Source organism: Budorcas taxicolor, chromosome 11 (genome assembly GCF_023091745.1).
Source record: "Budorcas taxicolor isolate Tak-1 chromosome 11, Takin1.1, whole genome shotgun sequence".
NCBI lineage: Eukaryota > Metazoa > Chordata > Mammalia > Artiodactyla > Bovidae > Budorcas > Budorcas taxicolor.
Genome location: NC_068920.1, coordinates 29,815,675 through 29,834,002, shown reverse-complemented (window position 1 = coordinate 29,834,002; position 18,328 = coordinate 29,815,675). Strand labels below are relative to the sequence as shown.

The window sequence follows — 18,328 nt, the reverse complement described above, 5'->3', positions numbered from 1 at the left end:
TAGTATTCAAGCACACAGCAACCCCCCACCCCACCCCCCACCTCCCTTTCCCTACACCACGCTGAGCAAATCAAGTTCTGTCTTCATAGGACCAGTGTGCCGGTCTATTTTGAAACTTTATTTTAGGTCTTGATACAGACATTAAATGCAGATCTTGATTCAGTTATGAAGTGGAACTTTTTAGATTAGCAAATACATTACTTTGCTGTAATTTCCCCCCATATTATCTGAAAAGGGAAAAAGACCCCAATGAAAATGAATTTCTTTTAGAACAACTTAGTCCCTGACTTACAAAAATTCTGGACCAAATTCCTTTCTTACTGGTGAAATCAATATTTAAGTCGAAAACCAAAAACTCAGACAAGATACAGTGCAGCCATAATTCTTCCCTGCGAAAATACAAAACACAAATTTAAGAGGACAGAAAACAAAACCTTTTCAGGATAAGAGCCAAATGAAGATCGGTTTTTAACCAATCAGATTACTCCAGCCAAGTCTGGCCAATCAGGATCGGATCATCTGTATAAAGTCTCGTCCTGGCACCGGTTGTTCAGTTGCCTCTCCCGAGACACAACTGTTCAAGCTATGGCTCGCACAAAGCAGACGGCTCGCAAGTCCACCGGCGGCAAGGCGCCGCGCAAACAGCTCGCCACCAAGGCGGCCCGCAAGAGCGCGCCGGCCACCGGCGGCGTGAAGAAGCCGCACCGCTACCGGCCCGGCACGGTAGCTCTGCGCGAGATCCGCCGTTACCAGAAGTCCACGGAGCTGCTGATTCGCAAGCTGCCATTCCAGCGGCTGGTGCGCGAGATCGCGCAAGATTTCAAGACCGACCTGCGCTTCCAGAGCTCGGCGGTGATGGCGCTGCAGGAGGCGTGCGAGGCCTATCTGGTGGGGCTCTTCGAGGACACCAACCTGTGTGCCATCCACGCCAAGCGCGTCACCATCATGCCCAAGGACATCCAGCTTGCTCGCCGCATCCGCGGGGAGAGGGCATAAAGTCCTTAACTGGCTTGGGGGCATTAGCTTCCTCCCAAAGGCTCTTTTAAGAGCCACTCCCGTCTTCACTGAGAACAGCTGTTACACAATTTTTCTTCTAAAGCCGAGAAAAATTTTATCTAAAAACTACATAGTCTTCGTCACACAATACAGGTATGAAGCGTACTTGCCAAGGCTGGACACGCCATGACAATTTTGTAAGCTATTTTTAAAAGCTTACTGATAACTGCTAATAGGGGCAAGAGTGTCTCCACCCATGAGACCACCTGGGCCCTGTCTTGAGTTTTACAGTGTAAAAGTCTCTAAGGAGGAGTCAGTTAACAAAGTTCTAATCAATTACTCATTAAACTGTCCAGGGTCCAAGGAAGGGCAGAGTATATCTAGGTTAAGTCAAGCAGTGTGGCCCAGGATCTAGCAATAGTGGGCAGACCTCTAACGTAACTGAAAATCAGATTATTTTACACAACTCCAAAAAATAATGAATCCGGTTGAAGCTGGCTACAGGGTGTTCAACGAACTAAGCCCTTCTGAGAACTGCATTTCTCACTGTTTAGCGGTAGCACGTGGTAACCCTGCAGGATCAAGTTCTGAGCTGTTTATTCTTCACCCCCATTCTAAGATTTGATATTGGGAAATTAACAAATTAGTCCTCTGGCTTTTATTTGCCAGCTTTCATGAACACAGACAAGCACAAGGAGCAATCCACAGTGTTCAGTCGCTGTCTTGTCCGACTCTACGACCCCATGAACTACAGCACACTAGGCTTCCCTGTCCTTCATCTCCCCGAGCTTACTCAAACTTACGTCCATTGAGTTGGCGATGCCATGCAACCATTTCGTCCTCTGTGGTCCCCTTCCCCTCCTGCCTTCAATCTTTCCCAGCATCGGGGCCTTTTCTAATGAGTTGGCAAGAGCATCAGGTGGCCAAAGTTTTGCAGCTTCAGCTTCAACATCAGTCCTTCCAATGAATATTCATGACAGGCGTCATGCATGCCATCAACTGGTGCATGCAGACATCTGGTGACTGTCTAGAGGTAGAAGCCACAGTGAGCCTGTTTGAGGCAGTAATGCCCTCCACACCACTTGTGGGCTTATCCCACACCTGACATCACACTCCCACCTATGAAATTCTAGGACCTGGAGAGTATTCTCCTAAGTCTGTGTGAACCTGTTTTATTTTTGTAACTTTTTATTTTATATTGAAGTATAGCTGATTATATAGCCAAATGTTGTGATAGTTTCAGGTAGCTAGCAAAGGGACTCAACCATTCATATACACATATCCATTCTCCCTCAAATTCCCCTCTCATCCAAGCTCCCACAAAATATTGAGCAGAATTTCCTGTACTATCAAGTAGGTAATTCCTAGTTGGTTATCTATTAATATCTTAAATATAGCAGTGTGTACATGTCGATTCCAAACTCCCTTTCTATCCTTTCCCCCTGGTTTGTTCTAAGTCTGTGAGTCTGTTTCTGTTTCGTAAATAAGTTCTCTTTTATCATTTCTTTTTTAGATTCTGCATATACGGGATGTCATACGGTATTTCTCCTACTCTGTGTGAAACTGTTTTAAATGTAAAAATTTGCCACTTTTCTATCACCATATACATATCATAAGGCAAAAAAAAAAAAAAAATTTCACGCTATTCACTGATGATTCTCCAGAATAGAAAAAGCCTGACACAAGTAGGTGCTCATCAAATTCTATTTGAATGAATGTAGTGCTGATTTGCAACACTGTAGACACAAGATAGCCTCAGGTAATTACTGAGTGTTTCCCACCTCCTGCATTGCCCATTTCATCCAAGATACATCTTGAATTCTATGGGGAGTAGGTATAATACTGATGACAAGAATTATATAAAACTTCAAAGTATTTTCACATGTGTTTTCATTTGTGAGTTTGGTGATAGTTCCCCAGATTTAGAGAATATACATATTAATCCTTCACTAATGGCACCCCACTCCAGTACTCTTGCCTGGAAAATCCCATGGACGGAAGGGCCTGGTCGGAAGAGTCGGACACGACTGAGCGACTTTTCTTTCACTTTTCACTTTCATGCACTGGAGAAGGAAATGGCAACCCACTCCAGTGTTCTTGCCTGGAGAATCCCAGGGACGGGGGAGCCTGGTGGGCTGCCGTCTGTGGGGTCTCACAGAGTCGGACACGACTGAAGCGACTTAGCAGCAGCAGCAGCAGCAGCAGCAGCAGCAGCAGCAGCAGCAGCTCTAGAAAACTTTGTCTTTTCTGAAGGTAGCCAAGTGCTGGGAAGACAAAGCCAATAGATCTCAGTTTGGGATTCTTTGAACAAACCCTCAAAGGAAATGAGATCTGTATAAGCCTCCCATGTCTGTAGGAAAATAAAGTAATTGTTTAAGAAAAAGAAAAAAAATGAACTAGGTAGAAAAACCTGTTTTCCTTTAAGTGGAAAGGCAGAAGTTAGGCTGTTTTAACATTTTGCAATTTCTCAGTAAGGACATCTGGGATTTGGATGCCGATTGAGATCTGAAGTTAAGAAGTGTACTATGGCTCAGTGAGGACATGCTCTATTAGAAGCCTAAGGTTGGTTGTAGAAAAGGTGGTTTTAGGAAATGTCCAAAAATTCTTAAAAAGAAAGAAAGAAATTAGAATAACCATTAAATTCAAAGGCACCAACTCTGAGTATTTTTTAAAAACATGACTTTCAGAAAAGTTTTGGCCTGCTCAGGCTGCTCTATCAGAATACTACAGACTAGGTGGCTTATAAATAATAGAAATGTATTTCTCACAGCTCTGGAGGCTGGGAAGTCCAAGATCAAAGCGCTGTCAGATTTAGTGTCTGGTAAGAGCCCTATTCCTAACTCATAGATGGCTATTTTCTCTATGTGTGGAAGAGTCAATGGGGTCTCTTTTATAGAGACATGAATACCACTGATGAGGGTACTGTACTTAAAACCTAAGCCCCTCCCCAAAACCCCACCTTCCAAATACCCTCACGTTAGAGATTAGATTTCAACATATGAATTTTGGGGAAATAGAAACAGCCAAAAAAACCAGTCTGCTTTTAAAGATTAGAAGCTTAGGAGCAGTGTTCGTAGCCTCTGACCCTATTGTAAACCCAAGGGGGCAAGACAGCAGGGGATTCCTGCTCCATGGACTCCAATCTTTATCTTGATTTTTATTTTCTCAATATCCATCCAACCCTGGAGATGCTAGTAAGGTGAACTGAATAAAAGGGAATCAGAGTTTCTGGCAGTTATCTGATATATTTAGGCATGAAAAGTGACTAAATTAGGAGATAGAATGGACTATGAAGACCACTATTGGTCACATTGTATTACAGAATTTTGGAAACAAGGTAAGGCAAAACAAGGAGAGAGTGTTAGGCATGAATAGCTGTGTATATTAGAGAATATATTTAGGTCTTGAGAGAGCCTCGGGAGAAGGTAAGGGGTTTCTTAAAGGGTTTTGCAATTCTGGCTCCAAGTCATGAGCAGACACAAGCAGGGCAGAGTGGGGACTTCACTGGTAGCCTGTGGTTAGGATTCGGTGCTTTCACTGCTGTGGCTCAGGTTTGATCCCTGCTCAGGCAAATAAGATCCCAAAAGATGCAGGGCAAAAAATAAGTAATAGAAAGTGTAATAAGATGAAGGGGCCAGTAGATTCTACACCCTCAAATTTCTTTAACTGAAATAATACATGGAGGCGTAGATGCTTGAGGAACCCTTGAGAATGAAAGCAAGGATGGTGGTTGCTCTGGGGTAGGACCAAGGAAGAAGGCTTGCCTGTCTCATAATTAAGATTCTGACTTGGTAAGGCCAATCTGTGTTGAGAAGTAGGACTCTATGGAATGGAAGGAAAGATTTGAGAAGTTAAGCTCATGGAGTAGAAAACATTCTAAAGGACTAGTGTTGGATTAGTGTATGTCTGCATGTGTCTTTGTGTGTTTATGCGTAAATATATGTGTTTGGAGGACAGAAGAAATGAGAATTAAGAAAGGCACTAATTACTAGTAAATAAACTAACTTTGAATGAAGAACAATGCAAGAACAATAATGATAGCTTATGGTGAACAGTCTTGGATTTGTGATCTCCAAAGAATTAGCTTCAGGACCAGGGACCAGGCTTGATCACTCAGAGCTTTTGTGTAGCAGAAGTTTTATTACAGTGAAAAAAAACAAAGAAAGATTCTGACATAGACATCAGAAGGGGGATAGAGAGTGCCCCACTTGCTAGTCTTATCAAGGCCTTATATACTTTTACCAGACCCACTCCCACAACATACATCTTAAATCAACAAGGTTAATCAGAAGGTTCTTGTTAAGAAGGAGAAACATGTCCTCGAGCAACATACATTGTTGTTATATACTCATATGGCAGAAGTCCTCTAGAAGGAGGTCACAATTAACCCCACCATAGAGCCAGAAGTTACACAGGACTGGGGAAACAGACTCTTGGAGGGCACAAACAAAATTCTGTGTGCACCAGGACTCAGGAGAAAGGAGCAGTGACCCCAAAAGAGATTGACCCAAACTTACCTGTGAGTGTCCAGGAGTCTGGCGGAGGCATGGGTTGGCGGTGGCCTGCTGCAGGGTCGGAGGCAGCAATGCATGCATGGGACCTTTTGAAGGAGGTCGCCATTATCTTCATTATCTCCACCATAGTTTAGCCTCAGGTCAAACAACAGGGAGGGAACACAGCCCTGCTATCAACAGAAAATTGGGTTAAAGATTTACTGAGCATGGCCCCGCCCATCAGAACAAAATCCAGTTTCCCCCTCAGTCAGTCGCTCCCATCAGGAAGCTTCCATAAGCCTCTTATCCTTATCTATCAGAGGGACAAGACAGAATGAAAAAACCACAATCACAGAAAACTAACCAATCTGATCACATGGACCACAGCCTTGTCTAACTCAATGAAACTATAAGCCATGTCATGTACGGCCACCCAAGATAGACGAGTCATGGTGGAGAGTTCTGACAAAACGTGGTCCACTGGAGAAGGTAATGGCAAGCTACTTCAGTATTCTTGCCTTGAGAACCCCATGAACAGTATGAAAAGGCAAAAAGATAGGACACTGAAAGATGAACTCCCCAGGTCGGGTAGGTGGCCAATATGCTACTGGAGATCAGTGGAGAAATAACTCCAGAAAGAATAAAGAGACAGAGCCAATGCAAAAACAACACCCGGTTGTGGATGTGACTGGTGATGGAAGTAAAGTCCAATGTTGTAAAGAGCAATATTGCATAGGAATCTGGAATGTTAAATCCCAAATCAAGGCAAATTGGAACTGGTCAAAAAGGAGATGGCAAGAGTGAATGTAGACATTTTAGGAATCAGTGAACTAAAATGGACTGGAATGAGTGAATTTAACTCAGATGACCATTATGTCTACTACTGTGAGCAAGAATCCCTTAGAAGAAATGGAGTAGCCATCATAGTCAACAAGAGTCCAAAATGCAGTACTTGGATGCAGTCTGAAAAACGACAAAATGATATGTGTTCATTTCCAAGGCAAACCATTCAATATCACAGTAATCCAAGTCTATGCCCCTACCAGTAATGCTGAAGAAGCTGAAGTTGAACGGTTCTGTGAAGACCTACAAGACCTTTTAGAACTAACACCCCCCAAAGATGTCCTTTTCATTATAGCGGACTGGAATGTGAAAGTAGGAAGTCAAGAGATACCTGGAGTAACAGGCAAATTTGGCCCTGGAGTACAAAACAAAGCAGGTCAGAGGCTAACAAAATTTTGCCAAGATAATGCACTGGTCATAGCAAAAACCCTCTTCAACAACTGCTAGGTAACAAGGCAGAAAGCTGCCTGGTTTTTCTATAGTTGCAAGGCAAGAGGATTGTTGCGATTACCCACCCAATAACATCTTCAAGGTTAAGCACTCAGATTCCATTACTAAACAGGAGCAGGAAGAAGAAGAAAGCCAGACAAGTAACTCAATAAGAAATGGATTAACTAATAGAAGATGGGCATGCAGTCTTTTGCACATGTAGTATTTACAGAGATTATAAAGCAAATTTGGAGAATAATATTAGGTATTTGTTCAAGTAGTAAATAATCAACCACACATATTTGAAAGAGAAAAGGTAAACATTTCTGAAGCTCGGAAAAAGAGAAAAAGTAAATGCGTTATGCGTTAGAGAAGGCATTTTCTCGGAGAAATGAAATCTGCTACAGACAAGCCAGGGCTCGAAAGGTCATTTTAAATAGCCAGGAGTCAAGGAAACATTTGAAAGTTTTTTATTTTTTAAATTCCTGGAACAAAATCGTCCCTGGTCTTTACATTCAGCGCTTTATTAAAGATACTATTAAAGGCACAGAATTTTGGGGTGCACTTGATTTCTCAATTCAAGAAAGGAGAGAAAGAGGAAGGTGGTGATGGCGGGGGTGGGGGTGGGTAGAGGGTAGGGGGAGGACAGGAAAGGAGTCGCTGAGAGGATTTTCATTTACTCATGGACTCGCCAGAGGAAACGGCGGGTAAAAACTGAGCTTCCTCAATTTCCTGAAGTGTTTTTAAGTGAAACGAAGAACATTTGAAAAAACCAGTTCTACCAGCAAAAATGTGGCAGCTAGTGAGGGAAGAGAAAGGAAGATGATAGGATGAGTAAAAGATAAGGAAAAGGGGAGACCACTGCTGAGAACGATGAGGAAGCCCATCCTGAAGTTATCTATAATCAGGCTCTCAGCCACGAGGTTTCACAAAAGCCCCCAAAAGACTACAATCACGGCTCTCGAGATGGGCCATTCATTCCGGAAGCCACAACTCGCTAGTAAGATCAATGCCTAAGAGAGAGCATAAAAAGAGAAAAGGACAGCAAGTCCTAACCCAAACAAAGGAATGGTTTTCCAGTTATGGGCACGGGCAACACAATGTATTCTAGACGCTGAACGGAGGGATTTTATTAGGACCATTTTCTGACTCTGTATTTTAAGCGCCTCTCCATTTTGCGGAAAACGTGGGCCGGGCTTCAGGTCTGGAAACTCCCAGAGGCGTCACGGCTGGTCTGAGCGGTTCCCAATCAGGTCCGAAACATCACTATATAAAACACGGCCTTGGGGCACTACAGCGCCGTAGCGAGGGTGGTTGCAGAAATGTCTGGACGGGGCAAGGGCGGTAAGGGTCTCGGAAAGGGGGGTGCTAAGCGCCACCGCAAGGTTCTTCGCGACAACATCCAGGGCATTACCAAGCCCGCTATTCGTCGTCTGGCTCGTCGTGGTGGCGTGAAGCGGATCTCCGGTCTCATCTACGAGGAGACTCGTGGGGTGCTAAAGGTGTTCCTGGAAAATGTGATTCGGGACGCGGTCACATACACCGAGCACGCCAAGCGCAAAACTGTCACCGCCATGGATGTGGTCTATGCGCTGAAACGTCAGGGACGTACCCTTTACGGCTTCGGCGGTTAAAGCTGCGTTTAACTGTCATATCTTAAAGGCCCTTCTTAGGGCCACCCACTAAGTCTGGTAAAGAGCTGTAGGCGCTAAAGTCGTTAGGTTTTGTGGGAAAGATTAGGGTCTCAGGTATAATTTGCGTATGGTCACAACCTCCAGTCTTTCGTCAGTATTTCCGTCACCAACAGTGGCAGATTTTCGTTTGATGTCGTTTCTTGTAAGCCAGGCAAAATGGTCTTTGTGTTGACTGCTCACACTTCAAGAGTAAATAGCTCACGAAGCAGTACGGCTAGCAATAACAAATATGAAGTATTAAGGGAAAAAGGTAACCAAGCTTCGTTTTAGTTAGCTATTACAGAGTTCTGGAACAGAACGTGGTGGCTGGGTTGACTTTAACTTCATTGCCTCCACTTAAACACTCCTTTCATGTTATTGAAGCTTGTCAAATCATGACAGCTTATATCTAAAATAATGCAAGATTCTCTAGATTAGCTGTCCCCAACCTTTTTGGCGGCAGCGACCGATTTTGTGGAAGACAGTTTTCCACGCGCCTGGGTGGTGGATGGTTTCGGGATGATTTAAGCCACGTTAGAAGCTCCAATAGTTTGGCCGCGTCATGCGAAGAGCCCACTCATCGGAAAATATCCTGATGCTGAGAAAGATTGAGGGCAGGAGGTGAAGGGGGCGACAGAAGATGAGATAGTATCACTGACTCGGACATGAGTTTGAGCAAACTCCAAGGGATAGTGAAGAACTGAGAACCCTGGCATGCTGTAGTCCATGGGGTCGCAAAGAGTAGGGACACGGCTGAGCAACTGAAGAGCGACGACTATTTATTGTGCACTTTATTTCTCTGGAGTAGGAAACGGCAAACCACTTGAGTATTCTTGCCTGGAAAATCCCATGGACAGAGACTGGTAGCCTACAGTCCATGGGATCACAGATTCGGACACTGAGAGACTAGCACACTTTATTCTTACTTTTATTTCATCAGTTCCACCTCAGATCACCAGACAGATCCCGGAGGTTGGGGACCCCTACTCTAGATAACAAATTTAAGAATTTGGATACATCCTGCAGGCTTTTTAAAAAAGCCAACAAGATATTTCCTATCTCACCACGTAATCCTAGAGTCCGAAGAAGAGGCGGGACAATGCTTCCTAAACCCAGAAAGAATGGGCGTGGAAGGGCGGGGTAGGCGAGGGAGCAGCAGTTTATTGTCCAATCAAGACGCGAGGTTCGCTATATATTTTGGGAAGACCGAGTGCTCACATCATTGTTAGGTAGTTGGCACTACTTACCAATGGCTCGCACTAAGCAGACGGCTCGCAAGTCCACCGGCGGCAAGGCGCCGCGCAAACAGCTCGCCACCAAGGCGGCCCGCAAGAGCGCGCCGGCCACCGGCGGCGTGAAGAAGCCGCACCGCTACCGGCCCGGCACGGTAGCTCTGCGCGAGATCCGCCGTTACCAGAAGTCCACGGAGCTGCTGATCCGCAAGCTGCCGTTCCAGCGGCTAGTGCGCGAGATCGCGCAAGACTTCAAGACTGACCTGCGCTTCCAGAGCTCGGCCGTGATGGCGCTGCAGGAGGCGTGCGAGGCCTATCTGGTGGGGCTCTTCGAGGACACCAACCTGTGTGCCATCCACGCCAAGCGCGTCACCATCATGCCCAAGGACATCCAGCTTGCCCGCCGCATCCGTGGGGAGAGAGCATAAATTTAGTGGTTTCTCCAAGTAACACATACCACCAAAGGCTCTTTTAAGAGCCCCTCAATTGTCACCAAAAGGGAGCTGTTCATTGTCGAGTATACATAATTACCAGCAAATGAAAAACGCCATGAGTTTTAAATGGAACGTATTGTGGACCCGAATATTACTGTGCCACGTCAATACTATGCAGAAGTGGCTGTATCCTGGGCTCCGAATCAATTGAACTGTTTCTCGGGGAAGCATTTTTTTAAAGTGATAATATTTAATCCTTGGCTAAAAGAAGTGACTGAAAGTGGTCCATTACTTCTTAATTAGTGCTTTCTGTGGACAGTTCTGTAATGACAAATGAAGCGCCTTCCCCCCACCTTTTGCCAAGTGCCATACAACTTAAGATAATGTGTCTCCTGTCTCCCTGTTGCAGGAAGAAATATTGGTCGAGGTTCACAGCAGCCAGTTGCCCCATTACTCAGCTTTCTGCGACTCACCTACAACAGTTGTAAAATGTGGCAAATGAATTAGTTTGTAGACCATACTAAGACGTTCCTGGCACTAAATGCTCGATGAATGTTAGCTATATTATGCCCTTCTTTTGTAAAGCAGACACCACCACCGCACCCTCCCCTCCCAGCCTTCCCAAGTTTTCTGAAAGTTTTGTGATTGAAACAGTGGGAAATGCTTGATTGAATCATTTTCTTAAGATCTTTTCTTTAGATCTGGGTTTGCATAATTCTGAAAAAGGCAGACCTGTAAGAAAAACATGAACTATCTGAGGAGGAATTCAAACTGTGAAAGCCATAAAGTAAATATTTTAGGTTTTGCAGGTAACATATAGTCTCTGTCACATCTTAAAAATATTCTTAAAAATACAGAAACTTACCTTGGCCATACAAAAATAAGCCACTGTCTAGATTTGGCCATAAGAGGCTATAGTTCCAACTCCAGGAACCCCTGAAGACATGAAGTGTCAGCCTACAGGTTTTCACAAGAACTGACTGTTGAATGTATGAGAGACCCTAATCATCATTGCATCCAGGGACAAAATCCTCTCCAAGCTTCCTCCTCCCAAAAAATAACAAACATTACCGTCCATTTCACCTCAAAGTTACTGCCTCAGGGCCCTTGGATGTTAATGTTTTCCTGAATTCTCTTGAACTTATATAACCTCCACTCACTCCCTTACTATCCAACCCACACTTATAGTCAGAAGCCAATTATTTCACTGAAAGATACAGGTCTATCTTCATTAAATATGCAGAAATATCCACACTGAGGTCCTACAAAAGAAGGTGTTCCTGACCATTCAATTTGTTAAATGTTGGTGGAAATGGAGTTTGAGGGAGAGCAGTGGAAAGTGCTGAAGCTCCAAAGGAGGAAAACAGCTTCTGAGAGACAGAGAGAGACCCATGCCAACTAAACAGCTTTTCCGGTGTGGCTGGAAGCCCTTGAATAATTTTTAGCCGATTTCAGAGTTTTTTTCTAAAATACATTTCTCGGTTAAGAAATTTTCTGTCTCATTTTAATGGATTTGCTTACAAATTAAAGGGAGAAAACTTCTCAATCAAAAACAGACTAAATTTGTTTGAATTTGAAGACAGGTCATTGGATTCTGAAGCCAAAGCAATTTCTATTCCTCATGGAAGAAGTCACTTTGACTACAGAACTAGTCCGAGCCGTGAAATCCCATTCTCTAAAGACATTGGCACCTGGAAACTCCTTGGAAGGCAAAACCGATTTTTAAAGTAAAATCTATATGCTTAATTTGTGGCTGTAGGCAACTGGCCATCCTGCACCTGTGTTATTTGCTGCCGTTCGAAGCAAAGTTTAAGCAAAACCAAGGAACCTAGTGTCTTTCCTCTTGCAAAAATCGAAGGCCGAACTTGGCGACAATGCCTTTTAAAAAACATTCACTTGACACTTAACTAAAACTTTATTGCAATATGCAACTACGTAGCTCGATGCCTTAGGTCCGGTGAATCTATAGGAAAAGCTGAAGGGGTTTTTTAAAATATCTTTCGTTAACTGCGCGTGAGTCATAAAAACACAAACAAGTATGTGAACTTGGAGGCTGTTTTCCTCCTTTGAAGCTTCAAAGAGTCAAATTCTGTACCACTGTTTTTAACATTTAATCAAATTTTGGGGACTAACAAACACAGTTTGGGAGTCCAACCACGACAGGCGGCTGCCTGAGGGCGGTGGATCGGACGTTCCACCAATCACAGGGCAGCACCGACTTATATAAACCCGGGCCGGCGCAAGACAGCATTGCAAAACTTGCTCTTTGGAATTTGAGTCTCTCTGCTTCTAGCAGGTTCTCCCATCGCAATGTCGGAAACCGCTCCTGCTGAGACGGCTGCCCCGGCGCCGGTGGAGAAGTCTCCTGCCAAGAAGAAAACAACCAAGAAGACTGCGAGCGGTGGAGCGGCGAAGCGCAAGGCTACCGGGCCCCCAGTTTCCGAGCTGATCACTAAGGCTGTCGCCGCCTCCAAAGAGCGCAATGGCCTTTCTTTGGCTGCGCTCAAGAAGGCGCTGGCAGCCGGCGGCTACGATGTGGAGAAGAACAATAGCCGCATCAAGCTGGGTCTCAAGAGCCTGGTGAGCAAGGGCACACTGGTGCAGACCAAGGGCACCGGGGCTTCCGGCTCTTTCAAGCTCAACAAGAAGGCGGCTGCTGGGGAAGCCAAGCCCAAAACCAAGAAGGCGGGGGCTGCGAAAGCGAAGAAACCCGCAGGGGCCACCCCTAAGAAACCCAAGAAGGCTGCAGGAGCGAAAAAAGCCGTTAAGAAGACGCCTAAGAAGGCGAAAAAGTCCGCGGCCTCTGGTGTCAAAAAAGTGGCCAAGAGCCCCAAGAAGGCCAAAACAGCGGCAAAGCCAAAGAAGGCTGCTAAGAGCCCCGCGAAGCCCAAGGCAGTGAAGCCAAAGGCGGCGAAACCCAAAACCTCCAAGCCTAAGGCAGCAAAACCCAAAGCTGCAAAGGCGAAGAAGGCGGCTCCTAAGAAGAAGTAGAAAGTTGGCGCTTGAGAAGCAAACCCCAAAGGCTCTTTTCAGAGCCACCCAGAGATCTCTGGAAACAGCTGTGCACTTTGATCTATTTTCTAATCGCTCTCCAAGCCAATATTCCTTCCCGTTAATAATTCCCATTTTCCCCCTACCAATAGAACTTAACATGCAGACCTTTATATATTGTACTGTAAGCGAGCAAACTAGCACTGACAGCCCGAAAACTAGCGTCTTGGGCTGCATGCATCAGTCCATGGGGTCGCGCTTTTCACTTTTATGGTATCATCTAGTGTTCTTGCCTGGATAATCCCAAGGACAGGGCCGCCTGGTGGATTGCCCGTTTATGGGGTCGCAGAGTCAGACACGACCGAAGCAACTTCGCAGACTAAGGTTAATTAATACTACTGTCCCAGCTCCTCAGCAGAAAAAGTAGGTGGCTCTGAAAAGAGCCTTTGGTTTAGAAGGCGTGGCTCTTGACCCCTTACTTCCCCTTGGCCTTGTGATGGCTCTCGGTCTTCTTGGGCAGCAGCACCGCCTGGATGTTGGGTAGGACACCACCCTGAGCGATGGTGACTTTGCCCAGCAGCTTGTTGAGCTCCTCGTCGTTGCGGATGGCCAGCTGCAGATGACGCGGGATGATGCGGGTCTTCTTGTTGTCCCGGGCCGCGTTGCCCGCCAGCTCCAGGATCTCGGCTGTCAGGTATTCCAGCACCGCCGCCAGGTACACCGGGGCCCCGGCCCCGACCCGCTCGGCGTAGTTCCCTTTGCGGAGCAGCCGGTGCACTCGGCCTACCGGGAACTGGAGCCCGGCCCGCGAAGAGCGGGTCTTGGCTTTGGCGCGAGCTTTGCCGCCCTGTTTACCACGTCCAGACATACTACAACTCTTCAAGACTACACCCGAAGAGACTAAAGTAAAAGAAAACTGCACATTTTATAGCTGCAGTTGGGCGCGAAAAAGAAGCTATTCCATTGGGTAAAGTTACAGTTAAAGGTGCAGAGTAAAGTGTAGGTCCTTAAAACGAACGTTTTCATTGGACAAAATTGAATGTGATGTCACTACGAGTATTCACCAATCAGACACAGAACGGTACTAAATCTAATTTGCATATTGCATGATTAAATGGACGCGCTGAGAGATCCTTCATTTTTTTTCTGCGATCTTGTAATTATCGTCAGTTATGCCTGAGCCAGCCAAGTCCGCTCCGGCCCCGAAGAAGGGCTCCAAGAAGGCGGTGACCAAGGCGCAGAAGAAGGACGGCAAGAAGCGCAAGCGCAGCCGCAAGGAGAGCTACTCCGTGTACGTGTACAAGGTGCTGAAGCAGGTCCACCCGGACACCGGCATCTCGTCCAAGGCCATGGGCATCATGAATTCGTTCGTGAACGATATTTTCGAGCGCATCGCGGGCGAGGCGTCGCGCCTGGCGCATTACAACAAGCGCTCGACCATCACATCCAGGGAGATCCAGACGGCTGTGCGCCTGCTGCTTCCCGGAGAACTGGCCAAGCACGCCGTGTCTGAGGGCACCAAGGCCGTCACCAAGTATACCAGCTCCAAGTGAGCCACTGACTTCTTGATCAGACCCCAACACTTCCAAAGGCTCTTTTCAGAGCCATTCACGGTTTCCAAAGAGAACTGGCACTTATTTTATCTAACTTTAGAAGTAGGTAAAAGCAGTATTGGGCTTCCCCGGTGGCTCAGCGGCGAAGAATCTACCTGTAATGCAGGAGCCGCAGGGAGATGCGGGTTCCATCCCTTGGTCGGAAGGATCCGCTGGAAAAGGGCATGGCACCCCATTCCAGTATTGTTGCCTGGAGAATCCTATGGATAGAGCAGTCCATGGGGGTCACAAAGAGTTGGACACGACTTACTGACTGAGCACGCATAGAAGCAGGTTGTCTTACCTTTAGATTTTTCACGTAGTTTGGTGCTGCATCATGTTCTTAAATTTAAATGTTTCACCCCTTTTGGTAACGGCACTACTGTTCACTTTTTTACATGGTCAGATTCTATAAGGGAAAAATCTAGAACATGTCAGTTTCTTTTCTGAGTCAGCTCAACAGTTCATTTCACTCATTTCTTCTTTACTTTGTAATAAGGGAGAAATTCTAAATGAAAAGGCAGTCTTTGAAACCTGGAGAGTAGCAGGATGGCATATTTTCTCCCAGTTCAGTTAATTCAGTGTTTTGTCCGACTCTGCGACCCCATGAACGGCAGCACTCCAGGCCTCCCTGTCCCTCATCAATTGCTGGAGTCTACCCAAACCCATGTCCATTGAGTTGGTAATGCCATCCAACCATCTCATCCTCTGTCGTCCCCTTCTCTTCCTGCCTTCAATCTTTCCCACCATCAGTCTTTTCAAATGAGTCAGCTCTTTGCATCAGGTGGCCAAAGTATTGGAGTTTCAGCTTTAGCATCATTCCATCCAAAGAACACCCTGAACTGATCTCCTTTAGAATGGACTGGTTGGATCTCCTTGCAGTCCAAGGAACTCTCAAGAGTCTTCAAAAGCATCAATTCTTTGGCACTCAGCTTTCTTTATAGGCCAAGTCTCACATCCATACATGACTACTGGAAAAACCATAGCCTTGACTAGACCAACCCTTGTGGACAAAGTAATGTCTCTGCTTTTTAATATGTTGTCTAAGTTGGTCATAACTTTCCTTCCAAGGAGTGTTTTTTAATTTCATGACCGCAGTCACCATCTGCAGTGATTTTGGAGCCCCCCAAAATAAAGTCAGCCACTGTTTCCACTCTTTCTCCCAGCAGGAGGTTCAATCTCCCAGCGGTGGTCCTTTAGTCGTTAAGTTGTTTCCCGCTGTTTTGTGACTAAATGGACTGTAGGCCGCCAGGATTATCTGTCCATAGGATTTTCCAGGCAAGAGCCCGAGTGGGTTGCCATTTCCTTCTTAGGGAAATCTTCCTGACCCAGGGATCGGACCAGCATTTCTTGCAATGCAGGCCAATTTCACTTAGCCACCAGGGAAGCCCATATATATTATTTAACCTCAGTTATATGCTATTTACTGCCTACTAGTTTGGCTTCCCAGGTAGTGCAGTGGTAAGAATTCAGACTCGAGGTTGGATCCTTGGGTCAGGACAGTCTTCTGGAGGAGGAAATGGCAACTCACTCCGTTATTTTTGCCTGGAAAATTGCATGGACAGAGGAGCCTGGTGGCCTGCAATTCATAGGGTTGCAAAGAGTCAGCTGTGATTGAACAAGAGCATGCACTTTGAGCCTAAAAATTGTTCTTTGTATGACATTGAACAATCAGGGAAGGGAGCAAGGATTAACATGTGTTAGGCCTTGAAGACCTACCAGCACCAAATTAACACATCCCCAGTTACTTCATCAGAAAGATTTAAAGAGAGTAGAAAACAGAATGATATTTACACTCTCTGTTTCAACATTTTAAATACCAAAGTCCACATACTACTTACAATAAATTTCCATGCTTCCAATGGTACTTAGTACAGCTGTGAAAAAAAATACTAGTTAACTAATGCACTATTCAATTAAGACACTATATGTCTAACTCAGAAAATACAAAACTGTATGACACAGAGAAGATCACTCTGTGGTGAAACATTTATTATACTTTTTATTTCTCAAATTAAATAATTACTTATTTTGTTGGAAAAAAAAAACACAAAAACTAATGTCTCTTTCATAGTAACATTTGTGGATCTCATCCAGCTTCCAAGAACACACTTGGAAGCAGTGTATATCATCTCATAAGGTCCTAAGAAAACTGGGGCTGCATTATTATCTCCATTTTACAGGAGACTCATGATGTTAGGCTGTACTCTGTAGCCCTACAAGTCCTGTAATCCCCCAACCTTGAGACCAAAGAAAATGTCTGGAGACAGCAACAGAGACATCAACAGTTTATTGGCTAGTGTATCTTACAGGTCTGAAGCAGAGTTCTAGAGTGACTCCCCGCTGTGTACCAACAGCAGACAGGACAAGGCAGCAGTCTTCATGGGGGTAGGGTGGTGAGGTGTATCAATTACAGTGGGAATGGATGTCATGTGAGCTCATCAACTACCAGGGAAACCAACAGATGACCTCCTTCACAGTTCCTTTGGTTAACAACCATCAAAGTTTCTCTTTATTAACCCAGCATGCTAGAGCTATTCTGTTCTAAGAATACAACAATCACTGGTTGGAACAGGGGGCAAGCACTGAAGAAGTTTAATCTCTATGATTAAGAAAAAAGGTCAGTCCTATGAGTGGGATAATGTAAAGCAGGGGCTTTTCACACAGGGAATGTACAGAGAGCAAGAGAACAGCTATCTTGTGTGGCCTGATCATACACATGGGTTCACTAAAGTAAAATCCAACATATCCAGCTAGCAAGTATTGGCATAACCTCAGTCTCAAATAGTTTTCTGGGGCCTATGCTACTTCTACCTGTTTAGGTTGCTTTCAGGTATACTCTTATTAGTTCAGAATATCAGAATGACCTGCTTTGGTACTCTATTCAGTTTTTCCATCTTTAGCATTTTGTTCTCGTATATTTCATTTACTTTATCTCCTTATACATCTGGAAGTTTTTTATTTAACTTGCTCTAATATTTTGTCATTTACGGGATTACTGAATGTCAGGGTTTATGTTATGGCTCTACTCAAAGATCTGCCCTCAAGGACTAAATTATATGGCATTTACATCTTGCTTTTGACATATGGGGGGAAAAGTCACGTTAGTTATTGGCTGCCATGTGTTAAGTGTATATTATCTTTAGATTCTGTGCATTATTTTTCTTTTTTTTCAATTAATTTTTTCAGTCTAAGGAGGTAAGCGCTAATAGTATCTTTGGTCTACAGGTAAAGAGACAGAGGATTGGGATTGTAGCATTATATTTATGTTACTGGCTGCTATGTTACTGCTACTGGCTGATTTCCTGGGTGGCTTAGACATTAAAGCGTCTGCCTACAATTCAGAAGACAAGGGTTCAGTCCCTGGGTAGGGAAGATCTCCTGGAGAAGAAAATTGCAACCCACTTCCATATGCTTGCCTGGAAAATCCCCTGGACGGAGGAGCCTGGTAGGCTACAGTCCAAGGGGTCGAAAAGAGTTGGACACGACTGAGCAGCTTCACTTTCACCTTCACCACTGGCATTAACAAGGTACTCCCATCTGGGTGTCTGGGTGGTTGAAAAAACAGAAAATTGTTTTCTCACTCTTCTGGAATCTAGAAACCTGAGATCAAAGTGCCAGAAGACTTACTTTCTTCTGAGGACC

The 18,328-nt window shown here is 45.0% G+C and overlaps 4 protein-coding genes across 4 annotated transcripts; 3 read left to right on the top strand and 1 right to left on the bottom strand.

The window, feature by feature from the left end:
* The first annotated feature begins 585 nt into the window (after positions 1-585).
* Positions 586-10,094, top strand: LOC128055548 (uncharacterized). Its single transcript, XM_052648163.1, has 4 exons — positions 586-990; positions 2,510-2,535; positions 8,059-8,390; positions 9,664-10,094. The coding sequence occupies exons 1-4, from the start codon at positions 586-588 to the stop codon at positions 10,092-10,094; spliced, it is 1,194 nt and encodes a 397-aa protein (XP_052504123.1).
* Positions 10,095-12,410: 2,316 nt separating this feature from the next.
* Positions 12,411-13,091, top strand: H1-5 (H1.5 linker histone, cluster member). Its single transcript, XM_052648499.1, has one exon. The coding sequence runs from the start codon at positions 12,411-12,413 to the stop codon at positions 13,089-13,091; it is 681 nt and encodes a 226-aa protein (XP_052504459.1).
* A 475-nt stretch (positions 13,092-13,566) lies between these two features.
* Positions 13,567-13,959, bottom strand: LOC128055916 (histone H2A type 1). The gene has a single exon (XM_052648500.1). It carries the CDS (start codon positions 13,957-13,959, stop codon positions 13,567-13,569), a length of 393 nt encoding a protein of 130 aa, XP_052504460.1.
* Positions 13,960-14,263: 304 nt separating this feature from the next.
* On the top strand, positions 14,264-14,644 carry LOC128055919 (histone H2B type 1-C/E/F/G/I). The gene has a single exon (XM_052648504.1). It carries the CDS (start codon positions 14,264-14,266, stop codon positions 14,642-14,644), a length of 381 nt encoding a protein of 126 aa, XP_052504464.1.
* Positions 14,645-18,328: the final 3,684 nt, after the last annotated feature.

Coding starts and splice junctions, on each gene's coding strand:
- LOC128055548 (XM_052648163.1), top strand. CDS start 586: ATGGCTCGCACAAAGCAGACGGCTCGCAAGTCCACCGGCGGCAAGGCG. Junction 2,536..8,058: donor CATATACGGGATGTCATACG/GTATTTCTCCTA, acceptor GGGGCACTACAG/CGCCGTAGCGAGGGTGGTTG. Junction 8,391..9,663: donor TACCCTTTACGGCTTCGGCG/GTTAAAGCTGCG, acceptor CATCATTGTTAG/GTAGTTGGCACTACTTACCA.
- H1-5 (XM_052648499.1), top strand. CDS start 12,411: ATGTCGGAAACCGCTCCTGCTGAGACGGCTGCCCCGGCGCCGGTGGAG.
- LOC128055916 (XM_052648500.1), bottom strand. CDS start 13,959: ATGTCTGGACGTGGTAAACAGGGCGGCAAAGCTCGCGCCAAAGCCAAG.
- LOC128055919 (XM_052648504.1), top strand. CDS start 14,264: ATGCCTGAGCCAGCCAAGTCCGCTCCGGCCCCGAAGAAGGGCTCCAAG.